Genomic DNA, 26584 nt, shown 5'->3' on the forward strand with positions numbered 1-26584 from the left:
GAGAAAACAGCTGAGCTGATATCACACAACAGCTAAATGGAAGGGGATAAATTGGCATAGCCAAATAGGCGATTTGACTATAGAAATTAAGAGCTTAAAAAATGTGCAAATCATTAGAATCAATCATTTTACTTCTAAAAATCTATCCTGAAAAAAAGAATCAAAAGCCAGAGATTCCTAAATAAAAAGGTGTGTTGTGGTTTTTGTTTTTTGTTTTTTGTTTTTTTGAGACAGAGTTTCCCTCTGTTGCCTAGGCTGGAGCGCAGTGGTACAATCTCCCCTCACTGCAGCCTCCGCCTCCCGGGTTCAAGTGATTCTCCTGCCTCAGCCTCCCAAGTAGCTGAGATTACAGGCATCAAGCACCATGCCCAGCTAATTTTTTGTACTTTTAGTACAGATGGGGTTTCACCATGTTGGCCAGGATGGTCTCTATCTCTTGACCTCGTGATCCACCTGCCTCGGCCTCCCAAAGTGCTGGGATTACAGGTGTAAGCCACAGCGCCTGGCCTGTAAACATATTTTTAAGTCTACTTAATGACATAGGAAAATATTAAAGTTAAAATGATGGGTGAAAAAATTTTAAAAGCTGTATATGCAGTATAATCAAAATTACATTAAAATATTATTTTACATAGAAAAAAGAAAAGATATAAATGCACCAAAACATTAACATTATTTATCTCTGCATGATGAGATTGCGAATGATTTCTTTTTTGAGACAGAGTCTCATTCTGTTAGCTGGGCTGGAGCGCAGTGGCACGATCATAGCTCACTGCAGCCATAGCTTACTCCAGGGCTTATGCGATCATCCTGCCTTCATAGTTGGGATTGCAGGTGTGTGCCACCACGCCACACTTTATTCAATTTTTTTTTTTTTTTGGACAGAGTCTCGCTCTGTCGCCCAGGCTGGAGTGCAGTGGCGCGATCTCGGCTCACTGCAAGCTCCGCCTCCTGGGTTCCCGCCATTCTCTCGCCTCAGCTTCCCGAGTAGCTGGGACTACAGGTGCCCGCCACCACGCGGGGGTTTCACCGTGTTAGCCAAGATAGTCTCGATCTCCTGACCTCGTGATCCACCCGCCTCGGCCTCCCAAAGTGCTGGGATTACAGGCGTGAGCCACTGCGCCCGGCCTTTTTTTTTTTTTTGAAATGGAGTCTCCCTCTGTTGCCAGGCTGGAGTGCAGTGGTGCCATCTCGGTTCACTGCAACCTCCACCCTCTGGGTTCAAGTGATTCTCCTGTCTCAGCCTCCCAAGTAGGTGGGACTACAGGCGTGCGCCACCACGCCCAGCTAATTTTTGTATTTTTAGTAGAGATCATGTTTCACCATGTGGGCCAGGATGGGCTCAATCTCCTCACCTGGTGATCTGCCCACCTCGGCCTCCCAAGGTGCTGGGATTACGGGTGTGAGCCACCACGCCCAGCCCTTCAATATTTTTAAAGATTATGTAAAGAAAAGCATAGCTTCTACACACAGTTCAGGAGTCAGAGCCCTGAGTGAAATGGAGCATAAGGCTGATGGAAGGTTGCCCCTGGCTTTGAGGATCATCTTGCTAAATGACCAGAGTCTGTTTTGCATCTGGAAGAGTCATGTTCCCCGTCTCAGAGAGAACCTGCAGTCCTGGCCACACCTTCTGAGCTTCTGTTATTAAGATTCTGTGTGGTGTGTAAGCGGCTGGGAGTAAATGTGAAAACAGTCCTGCCAACTACCTTCTCTGCCCCATCACCACTCACTTCACTTCCCTCATCGCGATCCTCACCCCAGAAAGTCAATATGAAGCTTCCCTTTGGAGGAGCCCCTCTTCTTTCTTTTTTTTAACCAGTTTTTTTTTCCTCTGAAGCAGTATCAAACATTAGAACAAATTCACCCACACACAATGATGGCCTCTAAACATTTGAAGATTATGTTGGTCTCCATGAGAGGGTTTCTTTGTTTCAGACTAAACCAAATCAGGTCCTTGTGTGATATTTCCCAAGCCTCTCTTTATCCTGCCAACCCTCCTTGGAGGTCACACTCGGAATTGTCAAGGGTCACTTAATAGGCAGTGCCTGGAGTCAACACTGGCCCTGTGTTCTGGCCAGAAAGACACACTCTAATTCTGCTGAGTCTGCAAAGAGTGTTCAAGGGGCATTTGTGTCCTTAGCTGCTTGTGCAGCATCTCAGCCTGCAGTGTCAAACTCAAACCCAGAGCTGTGTCAAATGAGTCGCTGTTAGATCGGCACTCCCCTCTGCTGCACTTGTGCACTGGCTGGGGCACTAGGTTACTGGTGCTAATCATGCTCAGCCAGCTAGGAGACTCAGGTCAGTGCCCATCTCTGCTGCCACCTGCAGGGCCCTGGCAGTGAGGTCTGGAGAAGGAAGAGAAGGGGCAGGGAATCCCACACGTTTTGCTGGTCATTTCCCATCCTGGTCCTGCCACGGGAACCCCCTCCTTCCACCTCCATTACCCACTTTAGGCAGAAACATATCTCATTCTTTCTTCTTTTCTCCAAGAATCTTCCCCCAAAATCTTGGCATCTCCTATAGCACATCTGTACCTTTGCTATATCAGTGGGCCTTGTTCTTCCTGTAGGACTCCTCTTGGAAAGCTAATTCCCCCTGACATTAGACAATTTTATCAAATTGCTGAATATCCCCCCTTCCCTCTCACAGACCCCATGGCATGCTTAGATCACAGTAGAAGACATTTCCTTTGCTGCCAAACCCATGGCACTCTGAGGCTGACCATGTCTACCTCATCCCCTCAGCCGTCTTCTCTTTGCTGCTATTACCATGTTCCAAGCAGACTTTGGAGCATCTCCCCCACAGCAGCATGGACTTTGGCAGATTTCTTGGGGACCAGCGATGTCCTAACCTATTTGCTTTTCCAGGGCTGATGTTTGCAGGTTTTTTTTTTTTTTTTAACCAAAGCAGAAATCATCCTGTATCCTTATGCAATTCTTCCGGCAGGCTCCAATAGATAAATAAAGCCCACCACCCTCCATGAGTCTACCTTTCCCAGCAGAGCACCTGGGTTGGTCCCGAAGCCTCCAGCCACCTGCACACCTGCCAGGGCCTTTCTGGGGCAACCATGAAGTCCCTTGTCCTGCTCCTTTGTCTTGCTCGGCTCTGGGGCTGCCACTCAGCCCCACATGGCCCAGGGCTGATTTATAGACAACCGAACTGCGATGATCCAGAAACTGAGGAAGCAGCTCTGGTGGCTATAGACTACATCAATCAAAACTTTCCTTGGGGATACAAACACACCTTGAACCAGATTGATGAAGTGAAGGTGTGGCCTCAGGTAAGTGGACCTGCTGTGTATGAGCTGAAATAATTTGTATATGGAGCTCAACCAGGTGCCTCAAAAGTTCACCATCTCCCAGTGCAAATGAAACCACAGCGGAGTAAATACTTTGATTTCTTCCCAGGAGTGAGGGAAGGGGCAGGCAGAGACCAAGAGAGGAGACATTCTGTACAGCAGTCATGGGTCTCAGGAGGGAGCTGGGTAGGGTGTGGGGTGGTGTGCAGAAGAAAAAGTGCTTCAATGGTAGTTTGCAGATCACAGGTGGAAAGTGTAACTTGCTGGAAAAACTAGGACCCAAGAAACCAGCTCCTGATTGCCACGTTACCACTGGCTGAAAATCACGTATCTGTCTTTGGTTTGGTTTCTCTCTGACAAAGACTGAGAATGAATAAAACTAGCATCTGGCAGATGCCTACTATATGCCAGGCCCATTCACATAGATTATCTCATTTACTCTTTCCCAGTCCTGCCTCCTGGTGCTGTGTGGTGCGTATATTGTTCTTGTCTTACACAAGAGGAAACCAAGGCTCTGTTGTGTGTGTGTGTGTGTTTTGGTCCAAGATCATATAATTACTAAGTCTTCAGGCTGGGATTTGATTCCAGATCTGTGTTCCTTCTTCTATACAAACTGCCTCCCTAAGAGAGTTACCCACATCCCAGAGAGAAGTCTTGGCATAAACAGGATTCACCTCCTCACACGCTAGACAGGAAACCAACACAACCTGAAGCCAGTGACAAGAAAAGTCAAGCTGGAAATATGCCTCGGGGATCAGTAAAGCAATTTGGAGAGGTGGGAAGAAGCTGTCTGTCTACTGCCTGTTTTGAAATTAGATTTTATTTCTGATGAATGACAATTCTTTCAGCAAATATGTATTACAAGCCTTCCTTGGACAAGAACCAGAGATATTAGGTTGAACCATATAAAAGTGCCATTTTTCTATATCTAAAGCAAGCAAATATTGACTATGTTAATGGTTCGACCTAATACAATGGTGAAAAAGGCATAATATGTGCCCACAAGAGTTTACAATCTAGGTTGGAAAATAAGGTCAACAACAGGAAGCCTGGACCAGCTGACAACTGCTATCCATCTCACAAAGAGACAAAATATTTGAAATCAGGATTGCTCTGGATGGATTTTAAGAGTGCTGCAGCCATATTAAAGCACAATGGTGGTTAGGAGGAAACACTGATCAATTCAGGGGAAATGAACACGCAACATGCACATCTGAGGGAACAGGTAATAATGAATGGGCATTGTGACTTTCACTAAAGGCAGAGCCTCAGAGTTGGGTTCCTTGAGAAACTCAGGTGTACCCAGTTCCTGTTCTTCAGAGCTGTGGACGCTTTCAGGCAGTCACTCTGCACACACCTGGACATCATAAAAATGCAGAGCTTCTCCCAGGGAAGATGCTGAGGCTTCAGGTATTAGTGAGCCAGGCAGAACCAATGAGAGGCAAGCAGAGCTGGGCTGAGAGAAGAAAAGGCATACTTGTACCTTCTGGATTTTTCAGGCTTCGAAGACAGGATACAAAAACAGGTGAACTGACAAGAATATCTCCAAGGATTGTTGCAAGCTCCCTCATGTCTACACTAGTGATACCCAGTTTCCTGTCAGAGGGAGACTCGCCCTTCCCCATTACCGCCAGCAGGGGGAAGTAGAGAGCGGCATAGTTGCATGCCGGCATCTGCTGCACAAGCCGAGACAAAGGAAAAGCCAAGGACAGCAGCAGCAAAACCCTCTAGGAGGGAAAAGAAAATGGAGGAAGGAAGGAAAGTAATAAAAGGAAGAAAGAAATAAGGAGAGGGAGGGATAGAGGAGACTAAAAAAAAAGACAGTAAGATATTACCCTACACAATCTTATTTTGCAGCTTATCTGAGAAAAATCCAAACCTGGATTTTCCAAAGCAATGCTTGAAGAGTGAAATCTTAAAAATAATAAATAAATAATAAATACAAATAAGCGTTAATACTCATTTGTAGTTTCCAAATAGGGCTCAGAGTGAGGGCTGTGGCTCCATCGACTTGTTCAAGCCCAGGACCTCCTCTGCTTTGCGAGCATCGTCTGGTGCTCCCATAATCGACAGACGAAGACCAGACAAGCCCTGGTCATTGTCCTGCCCACGGGCCAGTTCAGAGCTAGACGGAGTTGCAGACTGACAATAAGAATGACATTTCCCTCACCTCTCCAAAAGGGGCGTGTGCTCAAGCCCAGTGAGGGCGCACACCGTGGCCCACACCACCGGATCAGAGGAATGGGCTGCTCACGGCTTCACTCTTTGTCTCCACAGCAGCCCTTTGGAGAGATGTTTGAGATTGAAATAGACACCCTGGAGACCACCTGCCATGTGCTGGACCCCACCCCTGTGGCACAATGCAGCGTGAGGCAGCTGAAGGAGCATGTGAGTACCCTTCTTAGGGTGGCTGTGGGTGGTCCTTCGGCCAGCTCCACCGATTCAGCCAGCTTCTCAACCTGCCTTCTTGGCTAGCCAGGGTACAGTTTCTAAAATTGCCATTTGTGGCCGAGCGCGGGGGCTCATACCTATGATCCCAGCACTTTGGGAGGCCGAGGCAGGTGGATCACCTGAGGTCAGGAGTTCCAGACCAGCCTGGTCGGCAGGGTGAAACCCCGTCTCTACTAAAAGTACGAAAATTAGCTGGGCGTGGTGACGGGGACCTGTAAATCCCAGCTACTCAGGAGACTGAGGCAGAAGAATCGCTTGAACCCGGGAGGCAGAGGTTGCAGTGAGCCAAGATCCTGCTATTTCACTCCAGCCTGGGCAACAACAGCGAATCTCTACCTCAAAATAATCATCATCATCATCATAAATAAAATTGCTATTTGATGCCACCTGCCCTGAGGCTGATTTTTACAAGCGTTTAACTATATTGTTATATCCCTGAAAGCAGAGAGTGCCATGTTTCAGTATTACCCAAAGAAGGCGATTTTGCAAGGTCACCTTTGACAGCCATGCCTGGAGGAAGCCTTCCCGGGGTGTGAAGGGGAAGGGCAGCCATCCTCACGTGGGTTTCTTTCTCCAGGCTGTCGAAGGAGACTGTGATTTCCAGTTGTTGAAAGTAAATGGCAAGTTTTCCGTGGCGTACGCAAAATGTGATTCCAGTCCAGGTACAGATGACTATTCTTATTCTTGTTTTTTCCTTGTAGAGAAAGTGGGGAAAGGATCTGAATGATTTTTAACCTAAGTAGTTCTAGCCGCTTTGTCGGTGAGGAAAAGTAGAAGCCAAATTTCCTGGGTTCTGGGATTTTAAAATTGTGTTTTAAGAAGCTGCTCTTGGCCTGGTGCGGTGGCTCATGCCTGTAATCCACCCACCCGAGGCGGGTGGATCACCTGAGGTCAGGAGTTCCAGACCAGTCTGGCTAACATGGTGAAACCCCCATCTCTACTAAAAATATAAAAATTAGCTGGGTGTGGTGGTGCTTGCCTGTAATCCCAGCTACTAGGGAGGCTGGAGCAGGAGAATCGCTTGAACCTGGGAGGCAGAGGTGGCAGTGGGCCGAGATCGCGCCACTGCATTCCAGCCTGGGTGACACAGAGTGAGATCGTCTCAAAAAAAATACAAAGAAGTTATTGTTATTGGAAGTGAAAATTGCCCCGTGATGATAAGGGCTCCTGCAGAAATGTCAGCATGGCACGAGCTGCTTGAAGGTTTAGTAAGAAGCAGTGAAATTGCCTGAAGCCATTTGGGGCGTGCCTTAGCCCTTGCTAACCAGCAGAGCTGGGGCGATGCCACGGAGACTGGCTGCCCATATCCGGGTTTCCTCTCTCCGAGCAGACTCGGCCGAAGACGTGCGCAAAGTGTGCCGAGACTGCCCCCTGCTGGCCCCGCTGAACGACACCAGGGTGGTGCACGCCGCGGAAGCTGCCCTGACCGTCTTCAACGCCCAAAACAACGGCTCCAATTTTCAGCTGGAGGAAATTTCCCGGGCTCAACTTGTGGTAAAGACTGAGATTCTTTTGACAGGTTGGGCAATTCGGTGGCACTTCGGGAATATACTGCACGTGGTGGATCGGGAGGGAGGGAAGAACAGGTGCAGGGGCAGGGATGAGAAAGCAAGGAGAGGGTTGTTTGGAAAGGGAAGAAAGCATCCGAAGGGGTATCAGGTCCCTGAGTGTCATGAGGACCCCCAACACCCTCGGCTCCTCCCCCATGCTGAGCCACTGTAACATCCAGCAGCCACAGTTGCAGGCAGGTACATCCCCACTCCCTCAGTTCCAGCTAAAACCAAAGCTCTGTGTCAGCGGGTAGAGGTTCCCACGTTGGCCAGAAGCACTCTCTGTAAATTCGCTGGGCTCCATCATCACCCATCTCTGCTGAACATCTGCCACAGACTCGTAATTAATACTCACTTGTACTGACGAGCTTATAATGGCAAGATCCTAAAATGCCTTTCGAGTCACTGGAGAAAACATCTCATTGTACTGTGGGTGGTTTAGCACATTTGAATGCAACAGAATTCAAATGTTTAAGAAAATGTATTCTGGATATCAGCCATGGCCATACTTGGAAATACACTAGTATAGATGGCAATTCTATTAATCAGATATGTGATTCTCAGAACATCCCCACCCCAGACTAGACCGAATAACAGATATTTTATTGTGTCCATATGCTGCAACTACTATAAGAAAAAAAAGCTCAAGTGATATCTTCCATACTTTCATCTAAATCTTTTCGTTTGAATCTGCTCTATGAAGTAGGTGGAAGAGGTATTAATCTCTTCACTTTCCCACCCTATCTTGGAGTAACCTGAACCTTGGGTCTCAAGTGCAGCCCAAGAGCGAGGGCTATGGGGAGGAAGGGTTCCCACTCCTATCAGTCTAAGGCTGGCCTTCTGATTCCTGTTTCCTATCTGCAAACTCACCTCCAACCTGAAGGATCTGTGATGGGTACTTGCCCCTCCTACAAGGAAGACACAATCCATATCTCTTTTTTTTTTTTTTTTTTTTTGGAGACGGAGTCTCGCTCTGTCGCCCAGGCTGGAGTGCAGTGGCCTGATCTCAGCTCACTGCAAGCTCCGCCTCCCGGGTTTATGCCATTCTCCTGCCTCAGCCTCCCGAGTAGCTGGGACTACAGGCGCCCGCCACCTCGCCCGGCTAGTTTTTTGTATTTTTTTTAGTAGAGACGGGGTTTCACCGTGTTAGCCAGGATGGTCTCGATCTCCTGACCTCGTGATCCGCCCGTCTTGGCCTCCCAAAGTGCTGGGATTACAGGCTTGAGCCACCGCGCCCGGCCTACAATCCATATCTCTAAAGTACAAGCACTTCAGAACACAACCCCATAGCGACTGCCCTGCGTAAGCCATTGAGGGACATGCCTTCTGGGACCACGCATGGTCTGCATGAATGGCGCTCCCGGAAGGAGGCTACTTCCTGCTCTCCTTCTCTGCCCTTTTCATTCTAAGTCATGTTTCCTCAAGAGCATTTTCATGTACTCTTCTCAGCCCCTCCCACCTTCTACGTATGTGGAGTTTACAATATCTGGCACTGACTGTGTTGCTAAAGAGGCCACAGAAGCAGCCAACTGCAACCTGCTAGCAAAAAAGGTGAGTGGGCTGGGACCCTGGGGTGTTAGCACTCAGACAGAGCTATTTGTGGAACAGAACATCCCTGAGTAGTTTGTATCTTGGGGCTGCAGACAGAGAATAACAGTGCAAATGCCCGCTCCCTGTGGATCATGGCAGGTCTTTCCTTAGGGTGTCACCCCACCCCTTTAAAAGCCATCACCAAGTCATCTCACCCACTGCAAGCACATGGAGAAAGACAGAGGCTATTTCCTAATCAAGCCAAGTCAAGTCACGCCCAGCCACTGGGAGTGTGACGTGCACATTTTCTAGGCATATAACTCTGATATGAAACTTTCAAGTCCTTATCTAGAACTAGATGTACCATATGACCCAGCCATCCCACTACTGGGTATATACCCAAAGGATTATAAATTACTCTACTACAAAGACACATGCACACGTTTGTTTATTGCGGCACTATTCACAATAGCAAAGACTTGGAATCAACCCAAATGTCCATCTGTGACAGACTGGATTAAGAAAATGTGGCACATATACACCATGGAATACTATGCAGCCATCAAAAAGGATGAGTTTGCGTCCTTTGTAGGGACATGGATGCAGCTGGAAACCATCATTCTTAGCAAACTATCACAAGAAGAGAAAACCAAACACCGCATGTTCTCACTCATAGGTGGGAACTGAACAATGAGATCACTTGGACTCGGGAAGGGGAACATCACACACTGGGGCCTATCAGGGGGAGGGGGGAGGAGGGAGGGATTGCAATGGGGAGTTATACATGATATAAACGTCATGCACATGTACCCTAGAACTTAAAGTATAATAAAAAAAAAAAAAAAAAAAGAAACTTTCAAGTCCTTAAGCTGATAATATACACTTCTAGGATTTTAGTCTAAAGAAATCATCAGTGGCTGGGGTGGTGGCTCACGCCTGTAATCCCAGCACTATGGGAGGCCAAGACGGGTGGATCATGAGGTCAGGAGATCAAGACCATCTTGGCTAACACGGTGAAATCCCGTCTCTACTAAAAATACAAAAAAATTAGCCAGGCGTGGTGGTGGGCACCTGTAGTCCCAGCTACTCGGGTGGCTGAGGCAGGAGAATGGTGTGAACCTGGGAGGTGGAGGTTGCAGTGAACTGAGATCGCACCACTGTGCTTCAGCCTGGGCAACAGAGTGAGACTCTGTCTCAAAAAAAGAAATCGTCAGTGACATTTGACAGAATATATCTATAAAAATGATTTATTATAGATACAAAGAGACCAAAAAAGAGAGATCTGTATGTCCAACAGGAAGGTGTCATTGAATAATACATGCACATCAGTAAATAGAAAATTGTGCAGATGCTAAAAATTGTGTTTTCAAAGAATAATGAATGATATGAGAAAATGCTATTGTGGCAAGTGAAAAAACACAGAATACAACATCGTATAGTCACAATGATCTCAATTTCTAAATCATATTTAATAGTATTTTAAAATAAGAAAGAAATGCATCAATGTTAACCCTCATTCTTTCCAGTTCACCACCAGAAAGGGATTATGGGTAATCTCTCACTCTCAAAGTATTTCTGTATTTCCATATTATATATAGAATCATATACCTTCCACAAGCAGAAACTATAACTTTAAGAAAAATGGTTTCTCAAACTAATTTAAGGTTGGAGTGTCAATGAAATTGAGGGGGGGATCCATTTTTTAAATCAGTTAAAATAACTCCTCTTTCTCTGTGGGCAGCAATATGGCTTTTGTAAGGCAACACTCAATGAGAAGCTTGGTGGAGAAGAAGTTGCAGTGACCTGCACAGTGTTCCAAACACAGGTAACAGCTCCATGAATATTCTTGCCTGCACCTTCAGAATACAATGACCTCTTCACATTTATGCAGTGCAGTGGTGATGACAGGACATTTGCTCTCCTGCGCTTCCCAACCTCACAGTATGAAATAAGACTAGGGTATGTGGAATCATCAACAAATGGAAGGATATTTTAGCTATGCCTTTCCCTCCCATGAACTAGTGACCACAGGGAAGAACCACCTTACTGTGTAGTTGACAAAGCCACCTTTTTATTTGTGGGAGGTGGGAGTGGTTTTCTGAGTTGCAGAGACCAGGTGGCCAGATCTACCTGGCAGCCCCCACTGGCTGCAGCTTCAGATGACAAACAGGGTGGCACTGCTGGGCTAGGGTGAGCCATAGGTGGGGTGCTTTTACTGATGGGACATATGTGTGCAAGTCCACCATCACCAAGGCAATACTGGCTGGGGCCAGGATAGGCCAGTCATCCCTCCTTGTAACCTTGATGACAATCCCCTGTACTTAGGTAGGTCCTTTCTTGCTAGACTCTTTGCAAATAAAAATGTATAATGTGATGAAATTGGGTGCCAGTGCCACCTGGACCTGTGGGTGGTCTTGACTGGGAGGAGGAAGCAAACTAACTGAAGGAAATGGTCCTTTTTCCAGCCCGCGACCCCACAGCCCCAACCAGAAGGTGCCAATGAAGCAGTCCCCACCCCCGTGGTGGATGCAGATGCACCTGCATCCTCTCCAGTTGGCGCACCTGGACCCCTTCCATCTGGCTCACCCATATACACCCATGTGCTCGCGGCAGCTCCCCCAGTGCTCCCGTTGCACCGGGCACACTACGACCTGCGCCACATCTTCATGGGTGTGGTCTCATTGGGGTCCTCCTCAGGAGAAGCGTTGCACCCTCGGAAAATACGCTCAGTGGTGCAGCCTAGTGTTGGTGCTGCTGCCGGGCCAGTGGTTCCTCCATGTCCAGGGAGGGTCAGACACTTCAAGGTCTAGGCTAGACATGGCAGAGATGAGGAGGTTTGGCAGAGAAAACATAGCCACCATTTTGTCCAAGCCTGGGCATGGGTGGGGGGCCTTGTCTGCTGACCACGCAAGTGTCACATGTGATCTACATTAATATCAAGTCTTGAATCCCTACTTCCTGTCATTCCTCACAGGACAGAAGCAGAGGGGATGGTGGTTATGTTTGACAGAAGGCATTAGGTTGACAATTTGCCATGATTTTGATGGTAAGCCACCATGATTGTGTTCTCTGCCTCTGGCTGACCTTACGAAAACCATTGCAACTGTGACTTTGAAAGGTGCTCTTGCTAAGCTTATATGTGCCTGTTAATAAAAGTGCCTGAAATACCTTCCTTAATAAAGAAGGTTCTAAGCTGAGTGTGGTCATACTTATTGCCGACTTCATCCCAGTTCCCCTCACATGCATAGCCTTTTATCCCAACAACCACACAGTGTCCCCAATCAAAACCAAAGTGAAAATAGAACCAAAAGAGAACAAAAACCTGCTGTATTGCCAGATACAGGAAAAAGTGAGACTAGGATCTTCCCACAACTCATAAGATATGACTTTTTTTTTTTGAGACGGAGTCTCATTCTGTCACCCAGGCTGGAGTGCAGTGGCACGATCTCAGCTCACTGCAACCTCCGCCTCCCAAGTTCAAACGATTCCCCTGCCTCAGCCTCCTGAGTAGCTGGTACTACAGGCATGCATGACCACACCCAGCTAATTTTTTTGTATTTTAGTAGAGATGGGGTTTCACCATGTTGGCCAGGATGTTCTCCATCTCCTGACCTCGTGATCCACCTGCCTCAGCCTCCCAAAGTGCTGGAAAGGCGTGAGCCACTGCGCCTGGCTTTGACCTTCTTTTAAATCTGTACTCTACTTGGCAAGTTTGGCCTCTCTCATGATTTACACTATCATTCTTACCCAGATAACTGCAACTTAATGGCTCCAGATTGGACCTCTTTCTTGAATTCTAACATTGCATTGCCAAATATCTTCAGGATTTCCTCGCTAGAATTGCCTAAAACAGTTTCCTGTGTGACTTGTTTCCTCTAAATGATGCACACCTGGAGACAGCATTATTCAAAATGTGCATTATTTTAGAATTACTTATTCCCAATAATATTAGACAGAATGAGTTATAGAGCTGTTAAATCTGTCACCCTTATAGCACAGTTTTTGTATTAATGCTGCTCTGTCCTTTCTTATGTTATTATTTTACAGAGTATTCTCTCCTAAATTAATAGCATTACATATGTCTCATTTATTTGCCTTCTTAGTGGATTTTAATTATGTCTAACACATGTTTCAAAGTTATTGGATTTCAGGTGCATTTTTCCACACTTATTTCACTACTACCAATTAAGAATATTTGGTGGATGTTAAGATAATACAAAAATTGTCCAGGCCCAGTGGCTCATGCCTGTAATCTCAGCAGTTTGGGAGGCTGAGGCAGGTGGATCACCTGAGGTTAGGAGTTGGAGACCAGCCTGATCAACATGGTGAAACACTGTCTCTACTAAAAATACAAAAGTTAGCTGGGCATGGTGGCAGGCACCTGTAATCCCAGCTACTCAGGAGGCTGAGGCAGGAGAATTACTTGATCCCAAGAGGCAGAGGTTGCATTGAGCCGAGATGGCGCCATTGCACTCCTGTCTAGGCAACAGAGCAAGACTCGGTCTCAAAAAAAAAAAAAAAAAAAAAGTCTAATAACACCAAACATTAGAATAATAAAATAGCAATAATCAAAATTACTCCTCAAAATTTTGCTGCACATGAAAAAGTGTGGTGCCCATGATATTGACAAAACATGATGGGTTAGTCGGAGTGCAATGTTTTAAGTAAGACTCACAGTGTGCTTGCTTTAAAAATATGCAATCTCAGCCAGGCATGGTGGCAGGTACAGTGATTCATACCTGTAATCCCAGCACTTGGGAGGCTGAGGCGGGTGAATCACTTGAGCCCAGGAGTTTGAGAGCAGCCTGGACAACATGGCAAAACCCTGTCTCTACAAAATATACAAAAATTAGCCAGGTGTGGTGGCATGTGCCTGTGGGCCCAGCTATTTGGAATACAGGTGGGCAGATCACCTCAGGCCAGGAGGTCAGGACTGTAGTAAGCCGAGATTGCACCACTATCTTTGGCTAATTTTTTAAAAATGTGTAGGATTTAAGTTGTTTCAAAAGGTAAATTATGTATTTTTAATCTTTAAGATTTAAAGCAAGAATACATAACCTCTATGACATGGCACTCAACATCAATTTCCCAAATAATCATTTTTATAAAATATCACTGGTGCTAGCATATACCACTCTCACCACCTCTAGCCCTTTCCCCACCTCTACCCAAAAGCTACCAAGAACCAGTGGGAATATGTGAAATACAATGCTGCCTCATTAGCATTCTTATCACTGTGTGTGTGTGTGTGTGTGTGTGCACAGCATTTAGCAGTTGGTGACTTCAACCCTCCTTTCATATGGCCTACCAAGGCTAACAAAGTTCATAACGTTCATCACAGCACTATTTGAAAGAAAGTAGATTATAAACAATATAAACTTTCTGGCTAGGCGTGGTGGCTCGTGCCTGTAATCCCAGCACTTTGGGAGGCTGAGGAGGGCAGATTACCTGAGGTCAGGAGTTCGAGACCAGCCTGACCAACATGGAGAAACCCCCGTCTCTACTAAAAATATAAAATTAGCCGAGTGTGGTGGTACATGCCTGTAATCCCAGCTACTCAGGAGGCTGAGGCAGGAGAATCACTTGAACCCGGGATGCGGAAGTTTTGGTGAGCTGAGATTGTGCCATTGCACTCCAGCCTGGGCAACAAGAGCGAAACTTTGTATAAAAAAAAAGTAAAAAAGTCTGTACTGGTAGAGGCTGGCTGGTGAAATGATGCTATATTCACTCCATGGACTACTTTGCAGAAATTTAAAATCATGTTAGAAAAAAAGAACAATTCATGTAGGAAAACATTGTTAATATATTTTGAAATGAAAAAAGTGGGTTATGAAGTGGTTTAATCCTGATTTTCTAAAATTAATTTACATATATAGACATATTAATATATACATACAGACAGACATAAAAAAATTACCAAGTAACAGGAAGAAAAACTAAAATACTAACAGTGATTATATCCGAATTATGGAATAATGGGGAGCTGCTTTTCTTTGTTGTATTAATGCTTTTTCTTATTTCCTAAACTTTCTATAATGCTCGTTTTACTTTCATTGAAAGATATTTTTATTTTGTTTGTCTAGAATAAGAGTTAGAAAACTTTTTAGTGAAGGACTAGATAGGAAATATCTTTGGTGCTATGGGCCATTGGTCTCTATTTCAATGCAACTCTGCTATTTTAGGAAGAAAGCAGTCATAGCCAATATATAAATGAATAGGCATGGCTGTGTTCCAATAAAACTTTTATTACAAAGTTGGCAGTGAGCTGAATTTGGCCTTTGGCTATAGTTTGCCAGGGTGGCCTAGAACAGTGGAAATAAGGAGAAATCAAGTTGGAGAGAAAATGGCAGTCAAAGAGTAGATCAGTTTCACGTGCAGTTAGGTGCTGGTTTCTGGTGTCAAGCTGGTCAAGCAAGAAAGAAGTAAGGGTGTTGTCTGTACAGAAGATGAATTCATGTGAATAACGACAAGGTGAAGGTGGAGGGCAGAAGTGTAAGCCAGGAGACGAAGATGTTAGCAACACAGAGAGACCAGTAGGTCAGAAGATGGCCCGAACAGGAAGAGGAAAGTGTCTGCAAGCTAGGTGGCATGGTCCTCAAAGAAAAAGGGTTCTTTTGTTTTGTTTTGTTTTTTCGCTCTTGTTGCCCAGGCTGGCGTGCAACGATGCTATCTCGGCTCACCACAACCTCTGCCTCCCAGGTTCAAGCGATTCTCCTGCCTCAGTCTCCCAAGCAGCTGGGATTACAGGCATGTGCCACCATACCCAGCTAATTTTGTATTTTTAGTAGAGATGGGGTTTCTCCATGTCAGGCTGGTCTTGAACTCCTGACCCCAGGTGATCTGCCCACCTTGGCCTCCCAAAATGCTGGGATTACAGGTGTGAGCCACCACACTCAGCTGAGAAAAAAGGTTTTCTGTGAGCACAGAGGATTAATATCCTGGAAATAACATTGGGAAATTGGGAGGATACCAATGTTACTAAAAATAAGCATCCATTCCAGAGTTCTTATGGAGAAGTTGTGCTTGAGCAAAAGTGAGACTCGAGTTGAGCACAGAAAGTGACTCAGTTAATAGGGCAGGTAGTCTTTTATTCACTATGGCATGGAAATTTCAGAAGGCATGGTAGAAGGATGCGGGCAAAGGAGGCATACCTGATGGTACAGCAAGTCGAGGAAGAGGAAGCAGAAAGTGAAAAGAGATGATACTGCTGAGAAAGGACAGACAAAAAAAGAGTTCTGTTTGAGGCATATCAAGCTTTCAGGAGCTAGAGTACAGAATGAGTAGGCAGCAGCCTGCCTTGATTGTAGTTTGATGATTCAGGTCAAGACCAGGTCATGGGATTAATGAACTCTCAGGGCCTCAATACAGGAAGCAATGGCAATCTCTGGAGGATGGGAGGCCTTTTCTGAACTGGATAGCTGCCAGCCCCTTTCTGGAATCCCATCTCATCTATAGCCCATACATGGCTATGTTTCCTTAGGTCTCCACTGAGACAAGCCATGGATATAACTGGATTGGGCGATAATGTTTTTATCATCTCCATCTCATCCTCCCTTGCACTTTCCATAGCACCTAGTCCTGACTTTCTTTTTCACTTCTCTACCTCTTGGTACACTGCCTGGAGGAAGGACTCAACAAGGCTTTACAAAATCTATTCCCTCCCCTTCTCCATCTTATTTCCTTTAAATACTATGCTCTAACCAGGTAAGATCACCTACTAGATCTTACTTGAACAAACCTGGGATTTCTTGTTCCTCTGTGACCACATATTACTCCCTGTGTGTACTGCCTCTTGCCCCATTTCCCAACACCATAAGTCTAAATGCTACTTCCACATCCACCTCAAATACCCTTTTCTTCAGAAGCCTTCCCCTAAGCCCCAACTAGGAAAACCTCAGCTTTTTCTGGACCTATTTTATGGTACAAAGCTCTTTCTGATCTGTTTTGCATTGTTTAATGTACATGTGGCAGCTTGTCTGATCCATTTTAATTCTCTCCTTTCCTGCCCCAGCCACCTTCAACGCCCCTGCTCCAGCCAACTTCAACACCCCTGCTGATGACCTGTCCATCCAACATCTGCATCTCTTTCCATCTTGCCTTCTCTACCTCCACAGCGTTTCTGCCACCCCCTGGTTCCCTCAGTCACACTCTCATGAATTAGTGGTACTCTTCCTGGATGGCAGACCTCGTGTCCCCCTCACTCTGCCCTCAGCCACCTTTTGTCCACCTCTGATTCACTCCTGATCAGCTTCACTGAGAGCATCAATCCCTCTGTCCTAGGTATTGTTCAAGGTGTCAGACACTTCCTGGCTTCACTTCCTTGTCTTCTGGCCCCAACCCCACATTGGTCATTTCAAAGACATTCATGTAAGCACTCTCTGCAGACCTTAACCTTCTGTCCTCCAGACCACATGCCTTATCAGGGCCCAACTCCAGCTGGACTTTCTCTCTGTTCCTGTTCCCACCCCGCAGGTCTCACTGAAGGGCTTTCCAGAGCATAGCTCTTGCTGCCCTGACAAAGTTTGCGCTCCATCCTCAGGCGGGATCCCCTCAGATCGCCACCATTATTCTTGTCTCTTCATGGCTTAATTTCCCCTCCCCACAATGACTCACCTACATATTTTCCCCTCTCAAATCCTAATCACATCCCCACATCTCAACCCTCAACAGTTGAATCTCCCAGCTTCCAAAGAAAATAAAAGCTATTAGGTAAGAACTCCCTCCAATATATCTCTGAAGTCACCCACTCTCACCTCCATCTCTCCGGCTCAGAGGAAGTATCATTCTCCTCTGTTACGTTGGTTACTCCTCCCACCCTCACCTTCCCTGACCACTTCACCCTTCCCAGCATCCCTCCCACCTACACCAGCGTCACCCTTTCCTCTGACCACACTCTCAGATGACACCCATGCTAAAAGATCACTATCCCTTGATTCTATGTTCCTTTCAAGCCATTTCCCTATTTCCCCTTTTGTTTTACTACCAAGCCTCCTTTTAAAAAACATTTATTTCTAAAAATTTCTAAATGCTACATATTTACTAAAAAAAATGATGGAAAACTTCGAGAAGTTGAAGGAATGAAAATAAATGCCTCGCACAATCCCATGTCTCAAATGCAAACACCGTTAACATTTTCCTGTATTACATTACCTTTCTTCCGCCTCCCACCTGCACAGCTAAGCAGGGCTGCTTTAAAAAACACAGCGCTGTGTCAAGGCAGTGAAGTTTCAATTGTCTGTCTGCTTTGCAACTTAACATTATAACATAAACATTTTCTGTATCACTAAACATCATAGCGTCATTTGTGATGGCTAATTGGTATCCATCAAATGTAGCCAAATTCAAGCTGGTATCACTTTCTGCACAACAGTCAGTAAGTCAAGAGACAAGGCACTGGGGCAAGGAAAACAACTTTATTCTTAGAGCAATATTTATTCTTTCTTTCAGCAAACTGAGAAGATGGGCAGACTCATGTCCTACAAAGCCATCTTAAGTTAATATGCATTTCAAGCTCCTTTTATGTTAGGGTAAGGGAGAAAAGGGAGGCAGTTGAGGTAAAGAAATAACCAATGACCACAGGCACCTGGGCTGCAGCAAGGGTCTGAGGAAGTGAAACTTCTTTGTCCTTGGCCAGGTCACAATGCTCTTATAAATCTTTAATGCAACATTGTTACTTTGTGTGTACACCCTTCTTTTCTCCTTGGGAGTTAGTTTTGGGAGGAGACTATTATCCTCCTTGCTTTAAACTTCACGCTGGGCGTGGTGGCTCATGCCTGTAATCCCAGCACTTTGGGAAGCCGAGGCAGGTGGATCACCTGAGGCCAGGAGTTCGAGACCAGCCTGGCCAACATGGTGAAACCCCCGTCTCTACTGAAAACACAAAAATTAGCTGGGGGTGGTGGCAGGTGCCTGTAATCCCAGCTACTTGGGAGGCTGAGGCAGGAAAATAGCTTGAACTTGGGAGGCGGAGGGTGCAGTGAACCAAGATCACACCACTGCACTCCAGCGAGGGCGACAAGAGCAAAATTCAGTTTCCAAAAAAAAAAAGTTAAACTGCAAACTAAATGCCTCCCATAGTTAGGTTGGCCTATGTGCAAAGATAAGCAAAAGTAATTAACCTAAAAGATACCATTTTGGGGGTAGTTGCAGGGAGACTGGGAGAAAAAGGGAGTTAGTCATGTTAAGTCCCCTTTTCACTGTTACATAAATGGAAGTTTACTTAACCATTCTCCTGTTGTTGGACATTTAGATGGACACTTTTTAATGGTCGTAAATGGCATATCAATAAATATTATTATGCATAAAAGCTTTCCTATATGTGTGAATACTTTCAAAGATAGAGTCTCAAAAATAGAATTAATACTCCAAAATAATGTGAATATCTTGCAACTCTTGACATGTATTGTCGAAGTGCTTTACAAACGGATTTTGCAAATCTACACTTCCAAAACCCGAGTGTGCCCATCTCACTGAACCTTTGCTATCACTTGGCCTTATCATTTCTCTCTCCCAAAAATACCGACTTATAACTGTCTTAGTTATTAAGAGATAACTTATTATCTCTTCATCATATCTCAATACATTATATTCACACAGTGTAGTAAGATTATTCTGGAAAACATCATTGTTGACCTTCTTATTGTCAAAACCATTGACCCAGTGGTTTGTTTTTCCTTCTTATGCTATTTGGTCTCTCTGCGGCGTTTGATGTTATTGCCTACCTCCTACTTGGAACTCTTTCTGCCTCCATCTCCTCCAGTTGCCTCTAAAATGTTGGGGTTCCTGAGATTTTCACCTTTATTTTTCTCACTTCATATGCTCCCATTGGTAATCTTATCCACTCTTGTAAATTCAGTTTATTCTATCTAGATTCTATCCCAAAAATATATATATTTTATTTTATTTTTTGAGAGTCTCACTCTGTCGCCCAGGTTGGAGTGCAATGGCGAGATCTCGGCTCACTGCAACCTCCACCTCCCTGGTTCAAACGATTCTCCTGCCTCAGCCTCCCTAGTGGCTGGAATTACAGGCATGCACCACCACGCCCAGCTAGTTTTTTGTATTTTAGTAGAAATGGGATTTCACCATGTTGCCCAGGCTGGTCTTGAACTCCTGAACTCAGTCAATCCACCCACCTCAGTCTCCCAAAGTGCTAGGATTACAGGCGGGAGCCACCGCGCCTGGCTTATTTTTTATTTTGAGGCAGAGTCTCACTCTGTGACCCAGGCTGGAGTGCAGTGGTGTCATCTTAGCTCACCGCAACCTCTGTCTCCTGGGTTCAAGCGATTCTCCTATCTCAGCCTCCCAAGTAACTGGGATTACAGGCGTGCACCACCACGTCCAGCTAATTTTTGTGGGGTTTTTTTTTTTTGTATTTTTATTAGAGATGGGGTTTAGCCATTTTGGCCAGGCTGGTCTTCAACTCCTGATCTCAAATGATCTGCCTGCCTTGGCCTCTGAAAATGCAGGGATTACAGGTGTGAGCCACTGTGCCTGGCCTTCTATTTATTCTTTTAAAGGTCTTTCCTCAACCTTGTATTCTTCTTTTTAATGTGTGTTTTCCTTCCATTTATAAAGAAGCTTTTATAAACAATGGTCTATACTTGCTTGTCTCCACTTCCTGAACTCCTATTTGTTTTTTTTTTCCACAGTAATCTGGCTTCTATTGCCACCCCTCCTCTGAAACTGCTACCAACAAAGATCACAGGGGAACTTCTGGATCAAATGGATACATGTTTAGCCCTTTATATTCAAGCTCTCCATGGCATCTGACCCTCTGACCATGCCTTTCGTTTTTGAATGTAGTCCTTCCTGGTCAATGGAGCCTGTCTTTCTCCTCTGCAGCCTTTCAATCTCCGACTCTTTTTCTTTTAGTTCATCTTCCTCTGCTTCCTCCTTAAATATTAGTTTTCTCAGAGCTCCACCTCATTCTCATCTCATTGCCTTACCTGCTTTCCCAGAATGAGATCACCCACTCCCAAGATTTTAGCCTCCACCTCTGGTAAATGATGATCTTGCTTATCCCCTTTAAGCCTCAAGTCCGTACATCCAACGCATATTATGAGTCTCCACTTAGAGATCGCTCAGATTCTTCAAATTTAACAGCCTCAAACTCAGGTCCCCATCCCCTCCCCCTTCCAAATCTGCTCTATTCCTGTAATGGTAGCTCAACTCTTTGACTCGGTCAAATAACCTGAAAACTCTGGAGTCATTCTCGATCCCTCACCCCTTCTTGCTGCCATATTTTGTGAGTCACCAGGTCTTAATTTCCTAAATCCTCATCATATCTCAGATCCAGTCCTTCCTCTCTGTTCCCACTGTCACTTCCATCTCTTCAGCAGTGTCTCCTCACAGGCTTTTCTCATTCACAATTGTATCACTCAGGGTTCAACCAGGTTTAACATAACCAGGGAGGTATTGTAGGGAACTGGATTATGCAATCATGGGGGCTGGATAAAGAGTCCCTGTAAGGCTGTCTCTGTATCTGATGCTGGAGCCTGAAGTCCACAGGGCAGGTGTTCAGAAACAGAAGATGGATATGAAGTAGGGGGAATTGACAGCAGATTGGAACCCGCAAGCATGAGCTGAGACCCTACAAGGATGGATCCTCACCCACGTCTGTTTTTGTTGCCTATGGCCTTGCTGGTAAGGGTATCCTGGAGAAGCTGGGGTCCTTTCATTGCTGCTACTTGGAATAATCTTTCTGAGAATCTAGTTCTTAAAAACTTCAGTGATTCCCCAGTACTTTTAGTATGCTCTTCTAATCACTACAGCACAGAAGACTCTCAGGCTTTTGCCTGACTACTACTCTGGCCTTATATCTTGTCATTACCTCACCATGCCTCTTCTCACCTCTTCCCTTCCACTTTCTAGTTCTCTCTCTCTCTCTCTCTCTCACACACACACACGCACACACACATAATCTCAATTACAGTAGAAAAAGATTTACCCATAATATTTGGGGCCTGATTTACTTAAAATTAACTAGAAAAGAGCACTTGAACAATTTTGTTGTTACCTGCTAAAGCACATAGACGGCAAGAATTGTCACAAATTTTACATTACAAGCCAGATATCTCAAATGTCACGCGAGATTTCATTTCAAAGAGTGTTACCCTGTTCTCATCAGAGAGGCTGTCCTCCCTGTTGTCACCGATGGTTTCTTGGCAGCCCTGTGGTGTCTGTTATCTCACACTCAAGCAAAGGATTCTTCAATTGTTACAATGCAGAGGATTGAAAACTAGGCACTTATTTATTTATTTATTATTTATTTAATCTTTTTGAGACAAGGTCTCACTCTGTCACCAGCCTGGAGTGCAGCGGCACAATCATGGCCCACTTCAGCCTTGACATCCTGGGCTCAAGTGCTACTTCTGCCTAAACCTCCTAAGTAGTTGGGTCTACAGGTGCATGCCATCACACCTGGCCAATTTTTAATTTTTTTTTTTTTTAAGAGATGAGGTCTTGCTATTTTGCCCAGGTTGAACTCAAACTCCTGGGTTCAAACAATCCTTCCAACTCAGCGCCACAAAGTGCTGGGATTACAAGCATGAGCCACTGTGCCCAGCTAGCTTTTTAATTTTTTATCCCCAACATCTAGCACAGTGCCTATCACAGAGCAGTTACTTCACTCACTGGAGAAGAACTTACGACATTACTTGAATGAAGGAACTTTTTTCTTACCCCCTAAACTCCTGATCCACCGGTCCATGGAGGAGCCCAGAAAGTCAAGCTTCACAGCCTCTCTCTGTATTTTTTTTTTTTTTTTTTTTTAAACAGACGCTCACTCTGTCACCCAGGCTGGAGGGCAGTGGCACTATCTCGGCTCCCTGCAATCTCTGCCTCCCGGGTTCAAGTGATTCTCCTGCCTTAGCCTACTGAGTAGCTGGGACTACAGCCATGCGCCACCACACACGGCTAATTTTTGTATTTTTAATAGGGACGTGGTTTCACCATATTGGCCAGACTGGTCTCAAACTCCTGACCTCATGATCTGCCCACCTCAGCCTCCCAAAGTGCTGGGATTACAGGCATGAGCCACCTCTCCTGGCCTTTCTACCCTTTCAAGATAAGTTTTTGTTTACTGTGCTTGGAACATTCAAATGAAGATCATTTCCTAATGCTTTATCCACTGCTGGTGTGAATGCTATTGTTATAATATTTCTGGAGAGCAATATGGCAAATTATTACAATTATTAATTAATTTTTTTTGAGACATGGTCTTGCTCCATCACCCAGGCTGGAGTGCAGTGGTGCAATGATAGCTCACTAAGTGCTCAAACTCCTGGGCTCAAGTGATCCTACCGTGGCAGCCTCTGAGTAGTTGGGACCAGAGATACATGCCGTCAAGCCCAGCTCACTTTTAAAACATTTTTTATAGAAATGAGGTCTTGCTCTGGTGCCCAGGCTGGTCTTAAACTCCTGGCCTCAAGTGATCCACCACCTTGGGCTCCCAAAGCACTGGCATGAATCATTGTGCCAGGCCTAATATGGCAAATTATATCAGAAGTTTTAACAGTAAGAATTGCCCTTGACCCAGTAATTCAATTTTTAGGCATTTGTACTAAGCAAATAATTAGGGATATGAACAAAGAATGTTAATTGCAACATTGTTTAAAATAGCAGAGAATTGGAAACAATCTACCTGTCTATCAAAGACAGTTGGCTTGAAGAACTGACTCACCTGTCAACAGACTATTGTGTAATAATCAAAAATTAAATTGCAGAAGTAGATTATTTCATATGTCAAGATGCTCAGGATCTATTGTTGGATTTTATTTATTTATTTATTTTTTTGAGACAGAGTCTCACTCTGCAGCCCAGGCTGCAGTGCGGTGGCACTATTCTTAGCTCACTGCAAACTCTGCCTCCTGGGTTCACGCCATTCTCCTGCCTCAGCCTCCCAAGTAGCTGGGACTACAGGTGCCCACCACCATACCCGGCTAATTTTTTTGTAATTTTAGTAGAGACAGAGTTTCACCATATTAGCCAGGATGGTCTCGATCTCCTGACCTCATGATCCGCCCACCTCAGCCTCCCAAAGTGCTGGGATTACAGGCGTGAGCCACCACACCTGGCTATTGTTGGATTTTAAAAGCAAGTTACCATACAGTAAGTGTACTACTACAGTATTTTTGTATAAAAATGCATGTGATATATGCATAGAGGAAAGTCTGGAAGGACATCCATCAGCTATTAACAGTGTGGTCAAATATTTTTGTCTTTTTATTTGCTTTTTATTTTTCTATAAGGTGCATATCACTTTGGTAATATTCTTCTAATGAGAAAAAAAGTTTAAATAACTTGTAGTGAGTTCTCCAAGCCCTCCACCCAGCTCCATTCATAGTCATAAATACTTTTGGAGCAAAAGAAAGAAGAAAACAATGACCAATTACTAAGATTTACTGTTGGGTGGGCATATATCACATACATGATCTCATTTAGTCTCGTAAATATGCATGTTGTCGCCATTTTTACTGATGAGAAAACTGAGTGTCAGATAAAATAAATGGTAGCTGTGCCTGAAGTGACACAGCTAGTAACAGATCTCATCTAGCAGGTCTACCCAACTATAAGCTCCAGCCCTTTCCACTACAGCACACAGCGTAGGGAGCACCTACCTCTGAGACCATGGTCAGCACTGAGAAAGGTGAAAATAAATCAGTTCCCAGGGTCATTGTCCTCTGATGTAAGCCCACCAGAGGTCAGGGACCTTTGCATTAGCAGAAGCTAAGTCAAAGCTGCGGGGGTGTATATTGGCTTGTAGTTAATGGATAACAATGTATTTGTCTGAGTATTGACCCGTGATGAACAAAAACAACCAATATCATGCACTCACTGTAAACACCTGGCCAGAGAGTCTTGGGCTCAACTCCTGGCTGGCTGTGTGGTCTTAGGCAGGTAATTCATTTTCTCAAGATTATGGTTACATCATTTCAAGAAAGTAGGATTTGGTCTACTGACTCGCTAAGGACCCTTCAACCTCTAACACTTTATGATTCTTTGATGAGTTGCAGATATCACGCACTTTTCTCTTTATCCCTAAATATCTCAGGGTCTAACTTTCTCTTACATAATCACTGTATAGTTATCAAATTCACAGAATTTAACATGTATACATTATTACATATACAAAATCTGCCAACTGTCCCATGGTGTTCTTTAGAGGAATTTTTCCTTCTTATCTCAAAATCCAATCCAGGATCAAACTGATCGCATGTTGCATTTAGTTATGTAGTCTCTTTAGTCTCCTTTAATCTAGAACATTTCTTGAGCCTTTCTCTCTCATGAATTGACATTTTGGAAGAGTACAAGCTAGTTGTCTTGCAGAATGTCCTTCAATTGGGTCCGTCTCATCTTTCCTCATGATGATTGTAGGTTACCTGTCCCCTCTGGAATACCATAAAAGTGATGTTGTGTCCTTCTCAGTGCATCGCATCAGGAAACACATGGTATCTGTCTGGCTTGTTATTGGTGATGTTGATTTTGATTATTTGGTTAAAGTGATGTCTTCCAGGTTCCTTTGGTATATAATTATAATTTCTCCCTTTACAGTTATTAAGTAATCTGTGGGGAGATACTCAGAGACTATGTAGATAACCTCTCCCATTTCAAATTTTTACTCTGTAGTTTTAACATACATTGATGATTCTTGCCTGGATTTGTTATTACAATGATGATTGCAAAATAATGGTGATTTTCTAACTGTAATCTCTTCTATATTTTGCAATTGGCATTTTATCATAAGCAAACAGTTTTCCTTTTTTTTTTTTTTTTTCTTTTTTTTTTTGAGACGGAGTCTTGCTCTGTCACCCAGGCTGGAGTGCAGTGGCATGATCTTGGCTCACTGCAACCTCTGCCTCCTGGGTTTAAACAATTCTCCTGCCTCAGCCTCCCAAGTAGCTGGGATTATAGGCGCCTGCCACCAGGCCCGGCTAATTATTTGTATTTTTAGTAGAGACAGAGTTTCACCATGTTAGCCAGGATGGTCTCAATCTCTTGACCTTGTGATCCACCTGCCTCGGCCTCCCAAAGTGCTGGGATTATAAGCGTGAGCCACAGCGCACGGCCGTTTTCCTTCTTTCTTATTCAATTGGTATCGGTATGGACCCATAGTTTGCTATTTTGTTCAGTGGATTGTAATTCACTACTATCATTATTTGTTGTGATGCTCAGATTGTCCTAGATTTCACAATGGATTCTCTTCAAGTGGTTTCTTTTTACATGGACTTATCATTCTTTGAGTCCTTCCTCACCTTCTGCACAGAATCAACTATACTCTCCCTTTTCCTGGAATCAGTCATTTCTTCAAGGAGCTGTGGTTACTTTTCATGGGGACTCAGATTTAGAAACCAAGTTCTGATAATAGGTGGGCTTATTGGTACTGGAATATTCTCGTTTCTAGGCCTTCTCAGGGGACAAAGTTGGAAAGAACAATAATTTCATATGGGTTCATGTAAAATTATGGTTTCATTCTGCTACCTCTAGCACCAATCCAAGGTCCCAGAGTTTCTTGTCTTCTCTTATTGTCACTCTCTCTCACAGTGAGAATCCTGGTTTTCAAACAACGGTATTAATTTGCTCAAGATTACAATACACATAAATAGTTTTAGGAATTGCTACACCCATTCCACTATGGAAAAACAAACCTACTAAGTCGATTCCAAGATTTGTTTCCATTTCTTTTTGTTATTGTTGTTGTTCAGATTGAGGATATATACAATTATCCCTTGGTATCTGTGGGGGATTGGTTCCA

At 44.6% G+C, this 26584-nt stretch overlaps 1 protein-coding gene across 1 annotated transcript; it reads left to right on the forward strand.

Annotated features, from left to right (window-relative positions):
* The first annotated feature begins 2854 nt into the window (after positions 1–2854).
* On the forward strand, positions 2855–12026 carry AHSG (alpha 2-HS glycoprotein). Its single transcript, XM_033211979.1, has 7 exons — positions 2855–3280; positions 5576–5686; positions 6327–6411; positions 7080–7243; positions 8749–8850; positions 10571–10654; positions 11295–12026. Exons 1-7 carry the CDS (start codon positions 3068–3070, stop codon positions 11637–11639), a joined length of 1104 nt encoding a protein of 367 aa, XP_033067870.1. The 5' UTR covers positions 2855–3067; the 3' UTR covers positions 11640–12026.
* Positions 12027–26584: the final 14558 nt, after the last annotated feature.

The sequence above is a fragment of the Trachypithecus francoisi genome, unplaced genomic scaffold (genome assembly GCF_009764315.1).
Source record: "Trachypithecus francoisi isolate TF-2019V2 unplaced genomic scaffold, Tfra_2.0 Lachesis_group0, whole genome shotgun sequence".
Classification (NCBI taxonomy): domain Eukaryota; kingdom Metazoa; phylum Chordata; class Mammalia; order Primates; family Cercopithecidae; genus Trachypithecus; species Trachypithecus francoisi.